Source organism: Pseudophryne corroboree, chromosome 2, assembly GCF_028390025.1.
Source record: "Pseudophryne corroboree isolate aPseCor3 chromosome 2, aPseCor3.hap2, whole genome shotgun sequence".
In the NCBI taxonomy this organism is placed as follows: Eukaryota; Metazoa; Chordata; class Amphibia; order Anura; family Myobatrachidae; genus Pseudophryne; species Pseudophryne corroboree.
In genome coordinates, this window is record NC_086445.1 from 32,483,507 (window position 1) to 32,502,495 (window position 18,989).

At 47.9% G+C, this 18,989-nt stretch overlaps 1 protein-coding gene across 1 annotated transcript; it reads right to left on the reverse strand.

Annotated features, from left to right (window-relative positions):
* Window positions 1–9,885: 9,885 nt before the first annotated feature.
* Window positions 9,886–10,635, reverse strand: LOC134989817 (odorant receptor 131-2-like). Its single transcript, XM_063950629.1, has one exon. The coding sequence runs from the start codon at window positions 10,633–10,635 to the stop codon at window positions 9,886–9,888; it is 750 nt and encodes a 249-aa protein (XP_063806699.1).
* Window positions 10,636–18,989: the final 8,354 nt, after the last annotated feature.

Below are 18,989 nucleotides of genomic sequence, written 5' to 3' on the forward strand. Positions count from 1 at the left end.
TCACTGTAATTAATAACTATACTTCCAAATCACTGGAATTAAATGGCAAAATCTCGATTTCGCCTGCCTAGTGAAGTGGAATCTAGATGGGATTTGGTACCGGGGACACAATACCTCCATCAATTGTCTAAATCCCACTGCACTAATGGCGGATACCGGACGCACGTCTAACACTAACATAAGTGTCAAGGCCTCAGTTATGAGGGCTTTCATCGTCATGTGAAGCTGAACCACTAGCCATGAACATAGGCCAGGGCCTCAGCCGTTCCTTGCCACTCTGTGTCGTAAATGGAATATTGGCTAGTTTACAGACCATTTAAATTTTTATTTTATTTTTACTGAACTTTGGCTTTTTGGATTTTACATACCCTCTACTATCACGTTGGGCATCGGCCTTGGCAGACTAGGATGGCATTTCATCATCTATGTCATGGCTAGTGGCAGCATCTTCAGCACTAGGAGGAAGTGGTTCTTGATCTTTCCCTATTTTAACTTCAAAATTTTTGTTCTCCATTATTTTTCTGGAGTTGTATAACACAATATGCGGCACAGGAATAACTGATGGCTGATGCACAGGAAACTAGCACTGGTCTGATGCAGGACAACACAGATAATTAATTATACAGCAGCACTGGGCATATGGCCGCAGAAGACACCACCACTGTGAATGGTTACTGGACTGACGGATGCACAGGACACTACCACTGGTCTGATGCAGGACAACACAGCTAATTATACAGCAGCATTGGGCATATGGCAGCAGATGCCACCACCACTGTGAATGGTCACTGGACTGACTGATGCCCAGGACACTACCACTGGTCTGATGCAGGACAACACAGATAATTAGTTATACAGCAGCACTGGGCATATGGCAGCAGATGACACCACTATTTTGAATGGTCACTGGACTGACTGATGCCCAGGACACTACCACTGGTCTGATGCAGGACAACACAGCAACACTGTAAGGGACTTATTATACAGTATTTTTGGACATATGGCAGCAGATGACACCACCACTGTGACTGATGCAGCACAACACACCACCACTGAACTGATGCAGCACAACACAGCACCACTGGACAGCACTGGACATATGGCAGCAGAGGACACCACCACTGAACTGATGCAGCACAACACAGCACCACTGGACAGCACTGGACATATGGCAGCAACCACTGTGACTGGACAGATTCAGCGCAAAACATGGACACTGAGGACACTGAGAGAACGGAGACACGTCCTCTCTCTACACTCTCCAATGCTGGAGTGAAAATGGCGGGGACGCGCAGCACCTTATATGGAATCCAAACCCCGCGAGAATCCGACAGCGTGATGATATCGTTTTGCCTCGTTCTGGTTTCCGAGTCAGGTGGGAAAACCCGAGCCTGGCTCGGATATGGATTCGAATGGTGAAGTTCGGTAGGGTTTGGTTCTCTGAGAACCGAACACACTCATCTCTACTCCAAAGCTGGCCAATGAATTAGAACCAAAGCCAGCAAAATTGGCCCGGCACACATCCCTTGTGCCAAATGGGATAGCCCAAGTTACAGCCAAAACAAACCTGTTTTTGCTTTTAAACTACTTGCTACATTAAATTCAGTGACTATAGTGCTGGAATTTCTAACTTTCATACAACATGCCGGAGGTGATTTTAGTCTTCTGAGAGGGGAGGAGGGTCTCCTTACTTCTAATTGAATGCAATGTTGAAGTTGACTGCTGCCAGTAGGTACACCATGAAGTACATACATTTTATGGAGTACCTAGATAAAATATGAGGGCCTACGACAGTCGAAAGATCCACATGTCTCTAGGGATTGAAGCTTCTCCTAAGAGAATTAAGTTTGCAGATCTTTCCCCAGTAAATCAATTTTGGGACATGTACACCATATGTACAGAAGGTGCAGTTGTGGCAACAGCTCTTCCAGCAAGATGGATCAGAGGGGGGGGGAGCATATTTGCTTAGCTTATCAGTCATCAGGTAGACATGAGAACGTCAACAGGGTCAAACTATTGACATGCAGCATGTCTACCAGAATGATATGTCGACATGGTGAATTGTCGACAGACCATACCTGGTGGTCTACTGGCTTCTTGCCTGCTCCAGGCAGCAGCTACAGTATATTCTTCTGGATCTCCACGGTGCAGTAAGAGTTACTTTCAGGTGAGAGCTGCAGTCTCCCAGCATTCCAGTGAGTATATGTCCCTGTGGCCGGAGAGACCAACCAGCCACACGTGCGGCACTGAAGGGGTTAACCCCTAGTGCCCGGCGCCCTTAACAGGACAATGGGCGCTTGGCGCCACTTTAAAACTGTGCACTGGTGCTAAGCGCCATCTTTAAATATAGTGTGGGTGCTAGGCACCGGGTATTTAAGAATATATTTAATACTGTGTTTTCACCAATGTTATATTTAATGCAATAGGCACAGTTGTAGGATTGCACATTTACATTGCAGCAAATGCCAGCACTTAGAAGGAATGTGTAAGCTGTGTTGGTTTTAAAATGCATTTACGTTTGAGGACAAATGGCTTGGAAGCTTCTCACCTAGGAATTGAGATGCTGATGACCCTGGCACCTGGAAAGGGGTGTATAGACAAGCCATTTCTTTGAGATTGAGATGTGTCTCTGTGTAACTTTATAGACACATGCAGGTGAAAGGATTTGTTGCTGTCTTCTCTGAATATTGAGTGAACTGGGTTTGCATGGAGATGTTAGAGAGACAGGAACATGTTAATCAGATTGTGTTTTACAAATGCAAACTAGTGGGTTTCATTCAACAACAGTTTGATGTAAGATTTCTTAGGCTGCATTATGTGTGATGCAGATTATGTTTAATTTACAGTATAAGAACGTTGTCTATGTGTGAGAGGGTGAATGCAATTGAAATGCAAGTTACATTTACATTTGTGAAAGAGACAGGAACATGATAATCAGATTGTGTTTGGGAAAGCCACTGGTTTGGTTATATATGAAGAGGAGCAGGAATGTGCGTTATCTAATTCTTAACTTTTGAAATGTAAACTTGTATTTCTTTATATTTTCTGCAATAACCTGATTGGTTGGAGAAGACAGGGAGGGCTTACCCCCCTGTGGTACTGTGTGTAGAACTGAGATAAAAAGAGGATGCCTGTGAGCCTCCAGGTAGTTGTACCATCTTTATTCTGCTGGAACATCTTGCTGTATGCTGTTGCCCCTAGCAATAGGGAAGGGTTCTCTTTAGAACTATTGAGCAAATAAACATCTTTGCCTCAAGAAGACTGCTTCATCTTGTGACCAACAGGGTTAGGCCAAACCTAGCCCCGTCCTCCGGCTGTCCAGGGAAGCACCTAGCGTCTCCAAGCTCCGCCTTCCGCCAGCTACCGGTAGAGGCCTAGCAAGTGGCTAGTGGGGATTCGTCGACACCACACAGGTGTGGTAAAGCAGTGCGTCGGCACATACAGAGCAGAACCGTGGTTCCAAACGCCACGGCAGGTTAGGAGTTTGGTGGTGGCAGCGAGAACCCGCCCACAGCGCAGTGGGTGGAGTCAGTAACAGGCGGTTACTGACGGTAAGCGGGAATCCCCTATGTGGTCAGGCCTCGTGCGGCTTGACTTTCCATTCTGTGCGCAGTCAACGGGACGCGGCAAGCGGCGAGTGCTTCCGTACGGTACCGTCCTGTCACAGAAATTGGTGGCATAGTGGTGGGATATTCCCAGGCGGCTTTTCATCACCCGATTGGAGAAGCCGAGTTACTCAGGAGAGGAGTAACTGCAGCGCAGGAGAACGCACAAGATGGCGGAATTCAGCGGAATGTCCAAGGAGGATCTGGAGATCGTATGCCAGGGGAAGGGTGTGGATATCCCTTCCAACGCGTCCAGAAGCGTCATGAAGGCGGCGCTCAGGAGCGTGGAGGAGTCTCGTCGGGCGGAGGTGGAAAGCACTGACGGTGTCAGCATCGCAGAGGACGGCCCAACAGTGGACCTTCGTAAGGAACCGGTGAGAACCACAAGCCCCGCCCTCTCTCACAGCAGCAATGTTTCCCAGCAATCCCTAGCAGGGCCAGGATCCCAACGTCCCAGGGGGGGCGGCCCGGATACCCTAGCAGATCGGCTAGCGGAATTGGGGGAAAGGGCAACGGAGCAAGAGCGCTTGATCATCATCCAGATGTGGCGTGATGAGCGGGCACCACAGGCCGTGGTACCCCGGGAGCCGTTGTCAGCTGTTGTACACAGATCAGGACGTATACAGTTTGCCAAGTTTGCAGACAGTGATGGGGACATTGATGGACATTTGCAAGTTTTTGAAAGGACTTGTAAACTACACGATCTACCCAAGTCAGAGTGGGTGAGACACCTTGTGCCCACTCTGCATGGAGAGGCCTTGGAGGCCTATCGAGGAGTGGCCACGGAGGACTGTGGGAACTACGACGAAGTCGCGAAGGCCCTCCTCCAGCGATTCTTCATCACTCCCGAGTCTTACAGGAAGAAATTCAGAGACTTGCCTAAGAATCCTAGCAGCACCCATGAGCAGTTCGCCACCCAGCTGCGGCAGTACGTGGTGAAGTGGGTGAAGGATTCGGAAGCCACTACATGGGACGCACTGATCGACCTGATCTGCAGGGAGCAGTTCTACCGCAGGTGCGCCCAAGAAGTGAAGGAGTGGGTGCTAGATCGGGAGCCACCCAGCTTAAAAATGGCTGCCCAGTTAGCAGACAAGTATGTGGCAATTCGGCCACGGGGGCAGAAGCGCCCCGCCAGCAGCCAGCTCCAACAGACTGTACCACCAAGGGGACCACCCTCTTCAGCTCATCAACCCCAAAGACAAGCATCTTCCAACCCGGGTGCTCTTGGCCAGCAACCGCACCGCAGTGTCCCTGCAACTGATCAGAGATCATCGGTGCCACGACTGGAGAAGAAGTGCTACGGCTGTGGGAAAATCGGACATCTGAGGATGAACTGTCCTGCATCCCAAGCACCCCAGACTCGTGCCCCAAATCCGAGTGCTGGAGCCCGGCTTGCTTGTTTGACGAGAGGAGATGAGATTACAGAGACTGTTCCCCCTCCAGTCAGTCCGATGGAGTGTGGCGAGAGACAGGTGCACTCTGCGGAGAGAGTCACCTGCATGGCCAAACAGCCCCTACACAACATGTGGAGGCACCTGCAGCCGGTCCACGTGGGACCCCTGCAGGGGGAAGGCCTAAGAGACTCTGGGGCCTCAATCACTGTGGTGAGCCCCCACCTTATAGATCCTGCTGCAGTATTGCAGGGTCGCACTGCCACGGTCACCCTGGCAGAAGGAACAGAAAAAGCGGTTCCCACGGCAAGAGTCTACCTGGACTGGGGAGCTGGACCAGAGTTGCGAGAAGTTGCCGTCATGGATAGTCTCCCAACTGATGTGGTCCTAGGAAATGACCTGGGTGGTGGGATCGTCACTACGTTTGTTGGCGCCATTCCCCGGAGTCAAGTTCCAAACCCACCGTTGACATCAGCTACTCCAGCACAGCCCAGCCCAGAGGAAAAGACTACAGCTGCTAGAAAACTGCCAGCACAGCCAACCACAGCATCAACCAGCCCAGAGGAAAAGATTACAGCGGCTAGATCAGCACATCGACCCCGCATGCCTTTTGCCTCTGGTATGCCCACGTCCACTAGCAACGCAGAGGATGTCGGTTCCAGCTCGTTTGATCCTGTGGGGGTGCCCAATGATGCTCCTGACCCAAGTGGTTTGCCAACTCCGGCGGTGAGTATGAGAAACCACACTGATTTTTCCATGACTGACCCCTACCAGACTGACCCTAGTAGTCCCCACCTAGATCCCCCTGTAGAGTGTCCCAATTTAGGAGAGATTGAGGGCCACAGGCAGGAGTTTAGGGAGGCTCAACTCTCTGACCCATCCCCGAAAGGCATGAGGCGCCACTCTGGCAGCGGTCTTGACAGGGTTGGGGCGGAAAGTATGACCTGGCGGGAAGGGTTAAGGTACAGGGTAGACAGGAAAGTGGGAGGGGATAGACCAGATAGGGAATGTGTCCAACTGGTCCCCTCAGGGAAAGTTCCTGCGCAACCGGTGTCGGTTGCCAGTGAAACCCCTTTGGACAGTAACCCGGAGACAGACCGTACCCTGAAGTGCCTGACACAGAGCTTACCCTGGTCTGGAATGTCGGATGACGCCCAGACCAAATGTAAGGCTGGTGCCATGCGTTGGCAGCTGGGGCACTCCAGCGGTTGTGTTGTCTCTGGGCCTCTGCCCATAGGAGAACCCTTGCAGCAAGTTGCTGTGGACATAGCAGGTCCCCTGCCTGTGCGCAGTAGATCGGGGAAGACACGCAGCCTCCCTGTAGTGGATGCCACACAGGATCCAGAGGCTGGTGGTCTGGCCGCCATCACTGTGGCACAGGTAGCAGACGAGGAGGAAGGAGTAGGCCTAGGTGACAGGGTAGGTTTCCCGAGTCATAGGTCGACAGAAGAGGATTGGAGGGCAGGTCTGACGGTTAGGGCAGACAGTTGCCAGATAGGTATGACGGAGGTGCAGTGCCTGGGGCACCATGTGGGAGGAGACAGGGGTAGGCCCAAACCAGAGGGGGTGGAGGCAAACAGAGGCTGTCCTCGACCCACATCACCCAGAGCGGTACTGACCTTAGAACCTGTAAGGCCCTACGGACATGTTGTCATTGACTTTAGTCCTGTAGTGAACCCCTTGACAGAGATGGCTAGGAAGGGCATTCCCAAGTCAGTGGACTTTGCACCCGCTTGCGAGTTGGCATTCCAGTCATTGAAGGAGGCTCGGGTACCCGCTCCAGTGCTGATGGCGCACATTCTTGACCAGGACTGTGCGTTACGAACTACTGCGCCACTGCACGGACTGGGAGCAGTACCGAGCCAGAAAGAGCCATATGGGCAGGAGCACCCTGTGGCCTGTTTGAGCAGAAAACTGCTATGGTGGGAGGTGGGGTATGCCACAATTGGGACACCTTGGGTGGCACTTGTTTGTAACCAGCCCCCCGCCGTGGTGACTTACCACCCACCTGTTAGGTGGCTGCAACCTACCTTGGGGAAATTTGACAGACTTTTGTGGTGGAGCCTTGAACTTGGACTTCAGGTGGACTATTTGAACGTTGTGCACCCACGAAGAGAGGCCCACTACACTATGGATGAACTGTCTAGGCCAGAGCCTACACATCCCAGGTAGCGTCCCCTTCACCCCAACGGACTGCGGGACCAGGACCCAAATCGTTGGGACATGGGTCCCTGGTTGACCCGCTTGAATGGGGGGGGAGGAGTGTGGCCGGGGAGACCAACCAGCCACACGTGCGGCACTGAAGGGGTTAACCCCTAGTGCCCGGCGCCCTTAACAGGACAATGGGCGCTTGGCGCCACTTTAAAACTGTGCACTGGTGCTAAGCGCCATCTTTAAATATAGTGTGGGTGCTAGGCACCGGGTATTTAAGAATATATTTAATACTGTGTTTTCACCAATGTTATATTTAATGCAATAGGCACAGTTGTAGGATTGCACATTTACATTGCAGCAAATGCCAGCACTTAGAAGGAATGTGTAAGCTGTGTTGGTTTTAAAATGCATTTACGTTTGAGGACAAATGGCTTGGAAGCTTCTCACCTAGGAATTGAGATGCTGATGACCCTGGCACCTGGAAAGGGGTGTATAGACAAGCCATTTCTTTGAGATTGAGATGTGTCTCTGTGTAACTTTATAGACACATGCAGGTGAAAGGATTTGTTGCTGTCTTCTCTGAATATTGAGTGAACTGGGTTTGCATGGAGATGTTAGAGAGACAGGAACATGTTAATCAGATTGTGTTTTACAAATGCAAACTAGTGGGTTTCATTCAACAACAGTTTGATGTAAGATTTCTTAGGCTGCATTATGTGTGATGCAGATTATGTTTAATTTACAGTATAAGAACGTTGTCTATGTGTGAGAGGGTGAATGCAATTGAAATGCAAGTTACATTTACATTTGTGAAAGAGACAGGAACATGATAATCAGATTGTGTTTGGGAAAGCCACTGGTTTGGTTATATATGAAGAGGAGCAGGAATGTGCGTTATCTAATTCTTAACTTTTGAAATGTAAACTTGTATTTCTTTATATTTTCTGCAATAACCTGATTGGTTGGAGAAGACAGGGAGGGCTTACCCCCCTGTGGTACTGTGTGTAGAACTGAGATAAAAAGAGGATGCCTGTGAGCCTCCAGGTAGTTGTACCATCTTTATTCTGCTGGAACATCTTGCTGTATGCTGTTGCCCCTAGCAATAGGGAAGGGTTCTCTTTAGAACTATTGAGCAAATAAACATCTTTGCCTCAAGAAGACTGCTTCATCTTGTGACCAACAGGGTTAGGCCAAACCTAGCCCCGTCCTCCGGCTGTCCAGGGAAGCACCTAGCGTCTCCAAGCTCCGCCTTCCGCCAGCTACCGGTAGAGGCCTAGCAAGTGGCTAGTGGGGATTCGTCGACACCACACAGGTGTGGTAAAGCAGTGCGTCGGCACATACAGAGCAGAACCGTGGTTCCAAACGCCACGGCAGGTTAGGAGTTTGGTGGTGGCAGCGAGAACCCGCCCACAGCGCAGTGGGTGGAGTCAGTAACAGGCGGTTACTGACGGTAAGCGGGAATCCCCTATGTGGTCAGGCCTCGTGCGGCTTGACTTTCCATTCTGTGCGCAGTCAACGGGACGCGGCAAGCGGCGAGTGCTTCCGTACGGTACCGTCCTGTCACAGTCCCCTATCCCTAATTCCTATCTCTCCTCTCTGCTCCTAATCCTACCTCCCTGCAGCCTAACCCTAACTTTCCCACCCACAGCCTAACCCTCTAGCTCTAACCCTCCCACCCACAGCCTATCCGTAACCTATCCTAACCCCCTTCACCCTAACCATAACCTTTCCACCCACAGCCTAACCTAAGCCTCCCACTCACAGCATAAACCCTAACCCTCCCACCCACAGCCTAACCCTAACCTACCCAAACCCAAACATACCCCTTCACCCTAACCATAACCTTCCCACCCACAGCCTAACCTAACCTACCCCAACCCCCTTCACCTTAACCTAACCCTCCCACCCACAGCATAAACCCTAACCCTCCCACCCACAGTCTAACCCTAACCTACCCGAACCCAAACATACCCCTTCACCCTAACCATAACCTTCCCACCCACAGCCTAACCTAACCCTCCCACCCATAGCATAAACCCTAACCATCCCACCTACAGCCTAAACCCTAACTGCCAGCATCCTGAAACTGTCAACATTTCAGATGTTGACATTGTGAACCTGCGGACAGTTTGAGGATGTTGACTCAGTTGGCTGTTGACAGTTTAAACCTTGTCAAACATTCTGGTGTGAACATTGTGGTGTCATGGTTACTGTCGACCATTCACCTGGATACCCAGTAGAATGTCTTCTTCTTTTCCTTCATTATTGTGTAGATCAAGGCATGGGATGATCTTTCCTTCATCTGCTGCTAATCATCCAGAGGGTGGAGAATGTCCATCTCCAATTAGCGCTTGTGTCTGTGGCGGATTGATCGCGGTCTTCTTGTCTAATAGACTTACTGGGGATTTATTTAAGGATATTATGCTCTGTCGGTGAGGTATTCACAGACTTATTACATCAAATGGGAGAAGTGGGTAAAAGCTTTGTAAGGGTAGTATGTGACACCACTGAGTTTCCATTCTATAAGTGATCTATGTCCCTAGTTTAATTATGGGAAACAACTTCTAATTACAATGTTTCGGAAAAGATTTCTTAATATGTTTTCTCAGCACATCATCCCGGATCCCATAGATGACAGGACTGAGGAATCTTGGTAAACAGGTGAAAGTAAAAAAGTTTGTTATAGGAAACAAATGTAATCTGTATGCAGAAAATGCGTGTATAAGTACAGTCAATTAGGACGCCATGCACAGGAGAAACTGGAAGGCGTGGAGCATAACTGTCTTCCCGGCTTTGGAGGCAGAGGATGACTGAGAACTTGCTTTTAGGGCAACCAACATAATCTTCACATATGTAAATATGATGGCAAGTCCCACAGAGCTGAAACACAGGATGAGAGTAACGGACCTAATAATCTTTTGAATGCTATTAACGAACAACATTTCCTGTCTGCATATAATATAGAGATGGAATATATTAGTAAATGATGAAAACATGACACATAACTCAATAACATACGGAATCAATATCGCTGAACATATCAAGGTAAAAGCAGCTTTGGCTCTTTGTGGGGTGCACAGCTGGGCATGCCGCAGCGGGTAGCAAATGGCGACATATTGCTCTACAGCCATGGCTGCCAGGTTGTATGGAGTTACTCTAAATGTCATTGAGGAAGTAGTGTACAAAATGTAGCAAAGTGGCACAGGGACATATAATACATATATAGCTGCAAGCGCCATATAGAATGACAGGACTAGATACAATGAGTCATTAATGAGCATACAAACAAACAGAACGTAGCGAGCAGTCTGCCGGAGCTCTGGTGTTAGGAAGAAGACGTTCAGCATCACTGTGACATAGTAGAAGAAGAAACAGAATCCCACTATTATCAAGCATAAAAATATCCATTGTATTGCGGCAATCCTTTTACTGGCAATGAGGGAAACGTGGGTCAGGTTGTTTTGTAATTCTGGTGAGTTGATCATTATTGGAAGAGTAACGTTCTGCTTTACCAGGGATCTCACACACAGAGAAACAAAGAAAAATGGATAATGATTAGGATCCACGATAATACATTGCTCCAAAGTTCAGTGTCTGCAACACGCACGCTATTAAATTATACTACAGGTTGAGTATCCCATATCCAAATATTCCGAAATATGGAATATTCCAAAATACGGACTTTTTTGAGTGAGATTGAGATAGTGAAACCTTTGTTTTCTGATGGCTCAATGTACACAAACTTTGTTTAATACACAAAGTTATTAAAAATATTGTATTAAATGACCTTCAGGCTGTGTGTATAAGGTGTATATGAAACATAAATGAATTGTGTGAATGTATACACACTTTGTTTAATGCACAAAGTTATAAAAAATATTGGCTAAAATGACCTTCAGGCTGTGTGTATAAGGTGTATATGTAACATAAATGCATTCTGTGCTTAGATTTAGGTCCCATCACCATGATATCTCATTATGGTATGCAATTATTCCAAAATACGGAAAAATCCCATATCCAAAATACGTCTGGTCCCAAGCATTTTGGATAAGGGAGACTCAACCTGTATTATATCCTACAGTCATTGTATAGGCAATGTTATTATATATTTCAGGATGCGGTCAGGATCCCGACATTCAGAATACAGACAGTGAGATCCCGATGGTCAGAATCCTGCAGAATCCCTGGGTGGTTAGGGTTAGGCACTTAGGAGTCTATTTATTAAGATGGAGACAAAGTACCAGCCAATCAGCACATAACTGTCATTTATCAAACACAGCCTGTGACATGACAGTTAGGAGCTGATTGTCTGCTACTTTATCTCCGTTTACTTTATCTCCAGCCAAGCCTTAGTAAATAAACCCCTTAGAAGGTACTGTAGTACTGATTGCTGCTGGATTCATGTTGTTTTTAGAGAATAACTAAAACCTTGTGAAATATCTTTAGAAAACATTAATTAGCTGATCCTGAGTCAGATGCGGCTGTTAGTGCGTGGACAGAAGGAAATTTGCACATTTTTGCAGTCGCAGCCTTTTCTTTTCCATTCCTAACCCCCACACACACACTAGAGATGAGCGCCGGAAATTTTTCGGGTTTTGTGTTTTGGTTTTGGGTTCGGTTCCTCGGCCGTGTTTTGGGTTCGACCGCGTTTTGGCAAAACCTCACAGAATTTTTTTTGTCGGATTCGGGTGTGTTTTGGATTCGGGTGTTTTTTTTTTTAAACACTAAAAAACAGCTTAAATCATAGAATTTGGGGGTCATTTTGATCCCAAAGTATTATTAACCTCAAAAACCATAATTTCCACTCATTTTCAGTCTATTCTGAATACCTCACAATATTATTTTTAGTCCTAAAATTTGCACCTAGGTCGCTAGATGACTAAGCTAAGCGACCCTAGTGGCCGACACAAACACCGGGCCCATCTAGGAGTGGCACTGCAGTGTCACGCAGGATGTCCCTTCCAAAAAACCCTCCCCAAACAGCACATGACGCAAAGAAAAAAAGAGGCGCAATGAGGTAGCTGTGTGAGTAAGATAAGCGACCCTAGTGGCCGACACAAACACCGGGCCCATCTAGGAGTGGCACTGCAGTGTCACGCAGGATGTCCCTTCCAAAAAACCCTCCCCAAACAGCACATGACGCAAAGAAAAAAAGAGGCGCAATGAGGTACCTGTGTGAGTAAGATAAGCGACCCTAGTGGCCGACACAAACACCGGGCCCATCTAGGAGTGGCACTGCAGTGTCACGCAGGATGTCCCTTCCAAAAAACCCTCCCCAAACAGCACATGACGCAAAGAAAAAAAGAGGCGCAATGAGGTAGCTGTGTGAGTAAGATAAGCGACCCTAGTGGCCGACACAAACACCGGGCCCATCTAGGAGTGGCACTGCAGTGTCACGCAGGATGTCCCTTCCAAAAAACCCTCCCCAAACAGCACATGACGCAAAGAAAAAAAGAGGCGCAATGAGGTAGCTGTGTGAGTAAGATAAGCGACCCTAGTGGCCGACACAAACACCGGGCCCATCTAGGAGTGGCACTGCAGTGTCACGCAGGATGGCCCTTCCAAAAAACCCTCCCCAAACAGCACATGACGCAAAGAAAAAAAGAGGCGCAATGAGGTAGCTGTGTGAGTAAGATAAGCGACCCTAGTGGCCGACACAAACACCGGGCCCATCTAGGAGTGGCACTGCAGTGTCACGCAGGATGGCCCTTCCAAAAAACCCTCCCCAAACAGCACATGACGCAAAGAAAAAAAGAGGCGCAATGAGGTAGCTGTGTGAGTAAGATAAGCGACCCTAGTGGCCGACACAAACACCGGGCCCATCTAGGAGTGGCACTGCAGTGTCACGCAGGATGGCCCTTCCAAAAAACCCTCCCCAAACAGCACATGACGCAAAGAAAAAAAGAGGCGCAATGAGGTAGCTGTGTGAGTAAGATAAGCGACCCTAGTGGCCGACACAAACACCGGGCCCATCTAGGAGTGGCACTGCAGTGTCACGCAGGATGGCCCTTCCAAAAAACCCTCCCCAAACAGCACATGACGCAAAGAAAAAAAGAGGCGCAATGAGGTAGCTGTGTGAGTAAGATAAGCGACCCTAGTGGCCGACACAAACACCGGGCCCATCTAGGAGTGGCACTGCAGTGTCACGCAGGATGGCCCTTCCAAAAAACATTCCACAAACAGCACATGACGCAAAGAAAAATTAAAGAAAAAAGAGGTGCAAGATGGAATTGTCCTTGGGCCCTCCCACCCACCCTTATGTTGTATAAACAGGACATGCACACTTTAACCAACCCATCATTTCAGTGACAGGGTCTGCCACACGACTGTGACTGAAATGACGGGTTGGTTTGGACCCCAACCAAAAAAGAAGCAATTAATCTCTCCTTGCACAAACTGGCTCTACAGAGGCAAGATGTCCACCTCATCATCATCCTCCGATATATCACCGTGTACATCCCCCTCCTCACAGATTATCAATTCGTCCCCACTGGAATCCACCATCTCAGCTCCCTGTGTACTTTGTGGAGGCAATTGCTGCTGGTCAATGTCTCCACGGAGGAATTGATTATAATTCATTTTAATGAACATCATCTTCTCCACATTTTCTGGATGTAACCTCGTACGCCGATTGCTGACAAGGTGAGCGGCGGCACTAAACACTCTTTCGGAGTACACACTTGTGGGAGGGCAACTTAGGTAGAATAAAGCCAGTTTGTGCAAGGGCCTCCAAATTGCCTCTTTTTCCTGCCAGTAGAAGTACGGACTGTGTGACGTGCCTACTTGGATGCGGTCACTCATATAATCCTCCACCATTCTTTCAATGGTGAGAGAATCATATGCAGTGACAGTAGACGACATGTCCGTAATCGTTGTCAGGTCCTTCAGTCCGGACCAGATGTCAGCATCAGCAGTCGCTCCAGACTGCCCTGCATCACCGCCAGCGGGTGGGCTCGGAATTCTGAGCCTTTTCCTCGCACCCCCAGTTGCGGGAGAATGTGAAGGAGGAGATGTTGACAGGTCGCGTTCCGCTTGACTTGACAATTTTCTCACCAGCAGGTCTTTCAACCCCAGCAGACTTGTGTCTGCCGGAAAGAGAGATCCAAGGTAGGCTTTAAATCTAGGATCGAGCACGGTGGCCAAAATGTAGTGCTCTGATTTCAACAGATTGACCACCCGTGAATCCTTGTTAAGCGAATTAAGGGCTCCATCCACAAGTCCCACATGCCTAGCGGAATCGCTCCGTGTTAGCTCCTCCTTCAATGTCTCCAGCTTCTTCTGCAAAAGCCTGATGAGGGGAATGACCTGACTCAGGCTGGCAGTGTCTGAACTGACTTCACGTGTGGCAAGTTCAAAGGGCATCAGAACCTTGCACAACGTTGAAATCATTCTCCACTGCACTTGAGACAGGTGCATTCCACCTCCTATATCGTGCTCAATTGTATAGGCTTGAATGGCCTTTTGCTGCTCCTCCAACCTCTGAAGCATATAGAGGGTTGAATTCCACCTCGTTACCACTTCTTGCTTCAGATGATGGCAGGGCAGGTTCAGTAGTTTTTGGTGGTGCTCCAGTCTTCTGTACGTGGTGCCTGTACGCCGAAAGTGTCCCGCAATTCTTCTGGCCACCGACAGCATCTCTTGCACGCCCCTGTCGTTTTTTAAAAAATTCTGCACCACCAAATTCAAGGTATGTGCAAAACATGGGACGTGCTGGAATTTGCCCAGATTTAATGCACACACAATATTGCTGGCGTTGTCCGATGCCACAAATCCACAGGAGAGTCCAATTGGGGTAAGCCATTCCGCGATGATCTTCCTCAGTTGCCGTAAGAGGTTTTCAGCTGTGTGCGTATTCTGGAAAGCGGTGATACAAAGCGTAGCCTGCCTAGGAAAGAGTTGGCGTTTGCGAGATGCTGCTACTGGTGCCGCCGCTGCTGTTCTTGCGGCGGGAGTCCATACATCTACCCAGTGGGCTGTCACAGTCATATAGTCCTGACCCTGCCCTGCTCCACTTGTCCACATGTCCGTGGTTAAGTGGACATTGGGTACAGCTGCATTTTTTAGGACACTGGTGAGTCTTTTTCTGAGGTCTGTGTACATTTTCGGTATCGCCTGCCTAGAGAAGTGGAACCTAGATGGTATTTGGTAACGGGGGCACACTACCTCAATAAATTGTCTAGTTCCCTGTGAACTAACGGCGGATACCGGACGCACGTCTAACACCAACATAGTTGTCAAGGCCTCAGTTATCCGCTTTGCAGCAGGATGACTGCTGTGATATTTCATCTTCCTCGCAAAGGACTGTTGGACAGTCAATTGCTTACTGGAAGTAGTACAAGTGGTCTTCCGACTTCCCCTCTGGGATGACCATCGACTCCCAGCAGCAACAACAGCAGCGCCAGCAGCAGTAGGCGTTACACGCAAGGATGCATCGGAGGAATCCCAGGCAGGAGAGGACTCGTCAGAATTGCCAGTGACATGGCCTGCAGGACTATTGGCATTCCTGGGGAAGGAGGAAATTGACACTGAGGGAGTTGGTGGGGTGGTTTGCGTGAGCTTGGTTACAAGAGGAAGGGATTTACTGGTCAGTGGACTGCTTCCGCTGTCACCCAAAGTTTTTGAACTTGTCACTGACTTATTATGAATGCGCTGCAGGTGACGTATAAGGGAGGATGTTCCGAGGTGGTTAACGTCCTTACCCCTACTTATTACAGCTTGACAAAGGCAACACACGGCTTGACACCTGTTGTCCGCATTTCTGTTGAAATACCTCCACACTGAAGAGCTGATTTTTTTTGTATTTTCACCAGGCATGTCAACGGCCATATTCCTCCCACGGACAACAGGTGTCTCCCCGGGTGCCTGACTTAAACAAACCACCTCACCATCAGAATCCTCCTGGTCAATTTCCTCCCCAGCGCCAGCAACACCCATATCCTCCTCATCCTGGTGTACTTCAACACTGACATCTTCAATCTGACTATCAGGAACTGGACTGCGGGTGCTCCTTCCAGCACTTGCAGGGGGCGTGAAAATGGTGGAAGGCGCATGCTCTTCACGTCCAGTGTTGGGAAGGTCAGGCATCGCAACCGACACAATTGGACTCTCCTTGTGGATTTGGGATTTCGAAGAACGCACAGTTCTTTGCGGTGCTTTTGCCAGCTTGAGTCTTTTCAGTTTTCTAGCGAGAGGCTGAGTGCTTCCATCCTCATGTGAAGCTGAACCACTAGCCATGAACATAGGCCAGGGCCTCAGCCGTTCCTTGCCACTCCGTGTGGTAAATGGCATATTGGCAAGTTTACGCTTCTCCTCTGACAATTTAATTTTAGGTTTTGGAGTCCTTTTTTTACTGATATTTGGTGTTTTGGATTTGACATGCTCTGTACTATGACATTGGGCATCGGCCTTGGCAGATGACGTTGCTGGCATTTCATCGTCTCGGCCATGACTAGTGGCAGCAGCTTCAGCACGAGGTGGAAGTGGATCTTGATCTTTCCCTAATTTTGGAACCTCAACATTTTTGTTCTCCATATTTTAATAGGCACAACTAAAAGGCACCTCAGGTAAACAATGGAGATGGATGGATACTAGTATACTTATGGATGGACTGCCGAGTGCCGACACAGAGGTAGCTACAGCCGTGGACTACCGTACTGTGTCTGCTGCTAATATAGACTGGATGATTGATAATGAGATGAAATCAATATATATATGTATGTATATATAATATCACTAGTACTGCAGCCGGACAGGTAGATAATATATTTATTAGGTAATGATGACTGATGACGGACCTGCTGGACACTGTCAGCTCAGCAGCACCGCAGACTGCTACAGTAAGCTACTATACTATAGTAGTATGTACAAAGAAGAAAGAAGAAAAAAAAACCACGGGTAGGTGGTATACAATTATGGATGGACTGCCGAGTGCCGACACAGAGGTAGCTACAGCCGTGGACTAACGTACTGTGTCTGCTGCTAATATAGACTGGATGATTGATAATGAGATGAAATCAATATATATATGTATGTATATATAATATCACTAGTACTGCAGCCGGACAGGTAGATAATATATTTATTAGGTAATGATGACTGATGACGGACCTGCTGGACACTGTCAGCTCAGCAGCACCGCAGACTGCTACAGTAAGCTACTATACTATAGTAGTATGTACAAAGAAGAAAGAAAAAAAAAAAAACACGGGTAGGTGGTATACAATTATGGATGGACTGCCGAGTGCCGACACAGAGGTAGCTACAGCCGTGGACTAACGTACTGTGTCTGCTGCTAATATAGACTGGATGATTGATAATGAGATGAAATCAATATATATATGTATGTATATATAATATCACTAGTACTGCAGCCGGACAGGTAGATAATATATTTATTAGGTAATGATGACTGATGACGGACCTGCTGGACACTGTCAGCTCAGCAGCACCGCAGACTGCTACAGTAAGCTACTATACTATAGTAGTATGTACAAAGAAGAAAGAAAAAAAAAACACGGGTAGGTGGTATACAATTATGGATGGACTGCCGAGTGCCGACACAGAGGTAGCTACAGCCGTGGACTAACGTACTGTGTCTGCTGCTAATATAGAGTCTAGACTGGATGATAAATTATTGATAATGAGATGAAATCAATATAATATCACTAGTACTGCAGCCGGACAGGTACTATATATATTTATTATGTAATGACTGATGACGGACCTGCTGGACACTGTCAGGTCAGCAGCACCGCAGACTGCTACAGTAAGCTACTATAGTAGTATGTATAAAGAAGAATGAAAAAAAAAAAAAACCACGGGTAGGTGGTATACAATATTATATATATATATATATATATATTATATACAATTATATATATATATATATATATATATTAAACTGGTGGTGATTGATTATTAAACTGGTGGTCAGGTCACTCACGTTGCAACTTGCAACTAGTACTCCGAGTCCTAAGCAGACAATCACAAAATATATTATTATACTGGTGGTCAGTGTGGTCACAACAATGGCAGTGTGGCACTGACTCTGGCAGCAAAAGTGTGCACTGTACGTTATATGTACTCCTGAGTCCTGCTCTCAGACTCTAATTGCTCCCCACTGTCAGTGTCTCCCCCACAAGTCAGATAATACAATACACTTACAGTCACACTATCTAATCTATATCACTTCAGCAAGTAGTATAGTAGTATAGTAGTACTCCTCCTAATAATGCTCCCCAAAATTACTACTACTGTGTCTCTCTCGTCTCTACTGTGTCTCTCTCTTCTCTAAACGGAGAGGACGCCAGCCACGTCCTCTCCCTATGACTCTCAGTGCACGTGTGAAAATGGCGGCGACACGCGGCTACTTATATAGAATCCGAGTCTCGCGATAGAATCCGAGCCTCGCGAGAATCTGACAGCGGGATGATGACGTTCGGGCGCGCTCGGGTTAACCGAGCAAGGCGGGAAGATCCGAGTCGCTCGGACCCGTGAAAAAAAACATGAAGTTCGGGCGGGTTCGGATTCAGAGGAACCGAACCCGCTCATCTCTAACACACACACACACTTCCTTTTTCTGCCTTTTCATCCCCTTTCTTCTTGCAGCACTATTCACAACCAAAGAGGACTACCTCTCCCCCCTATCATCTGACTGATATAGGAGATAATTCAGACCTGATCATAGCAGCAAATTTGGTAGCAGTTGGGCAAAACCATGGCCCTCATTCCGAGTTGGTCGCTAAGTTTTTCGTTCGCACAACCTATTCGTAAAGTTGCGTTAATGTAGTAAATTTGCGAACATCCGCCCCCAACGTATTTTTGCTCATTCGTACGCAGT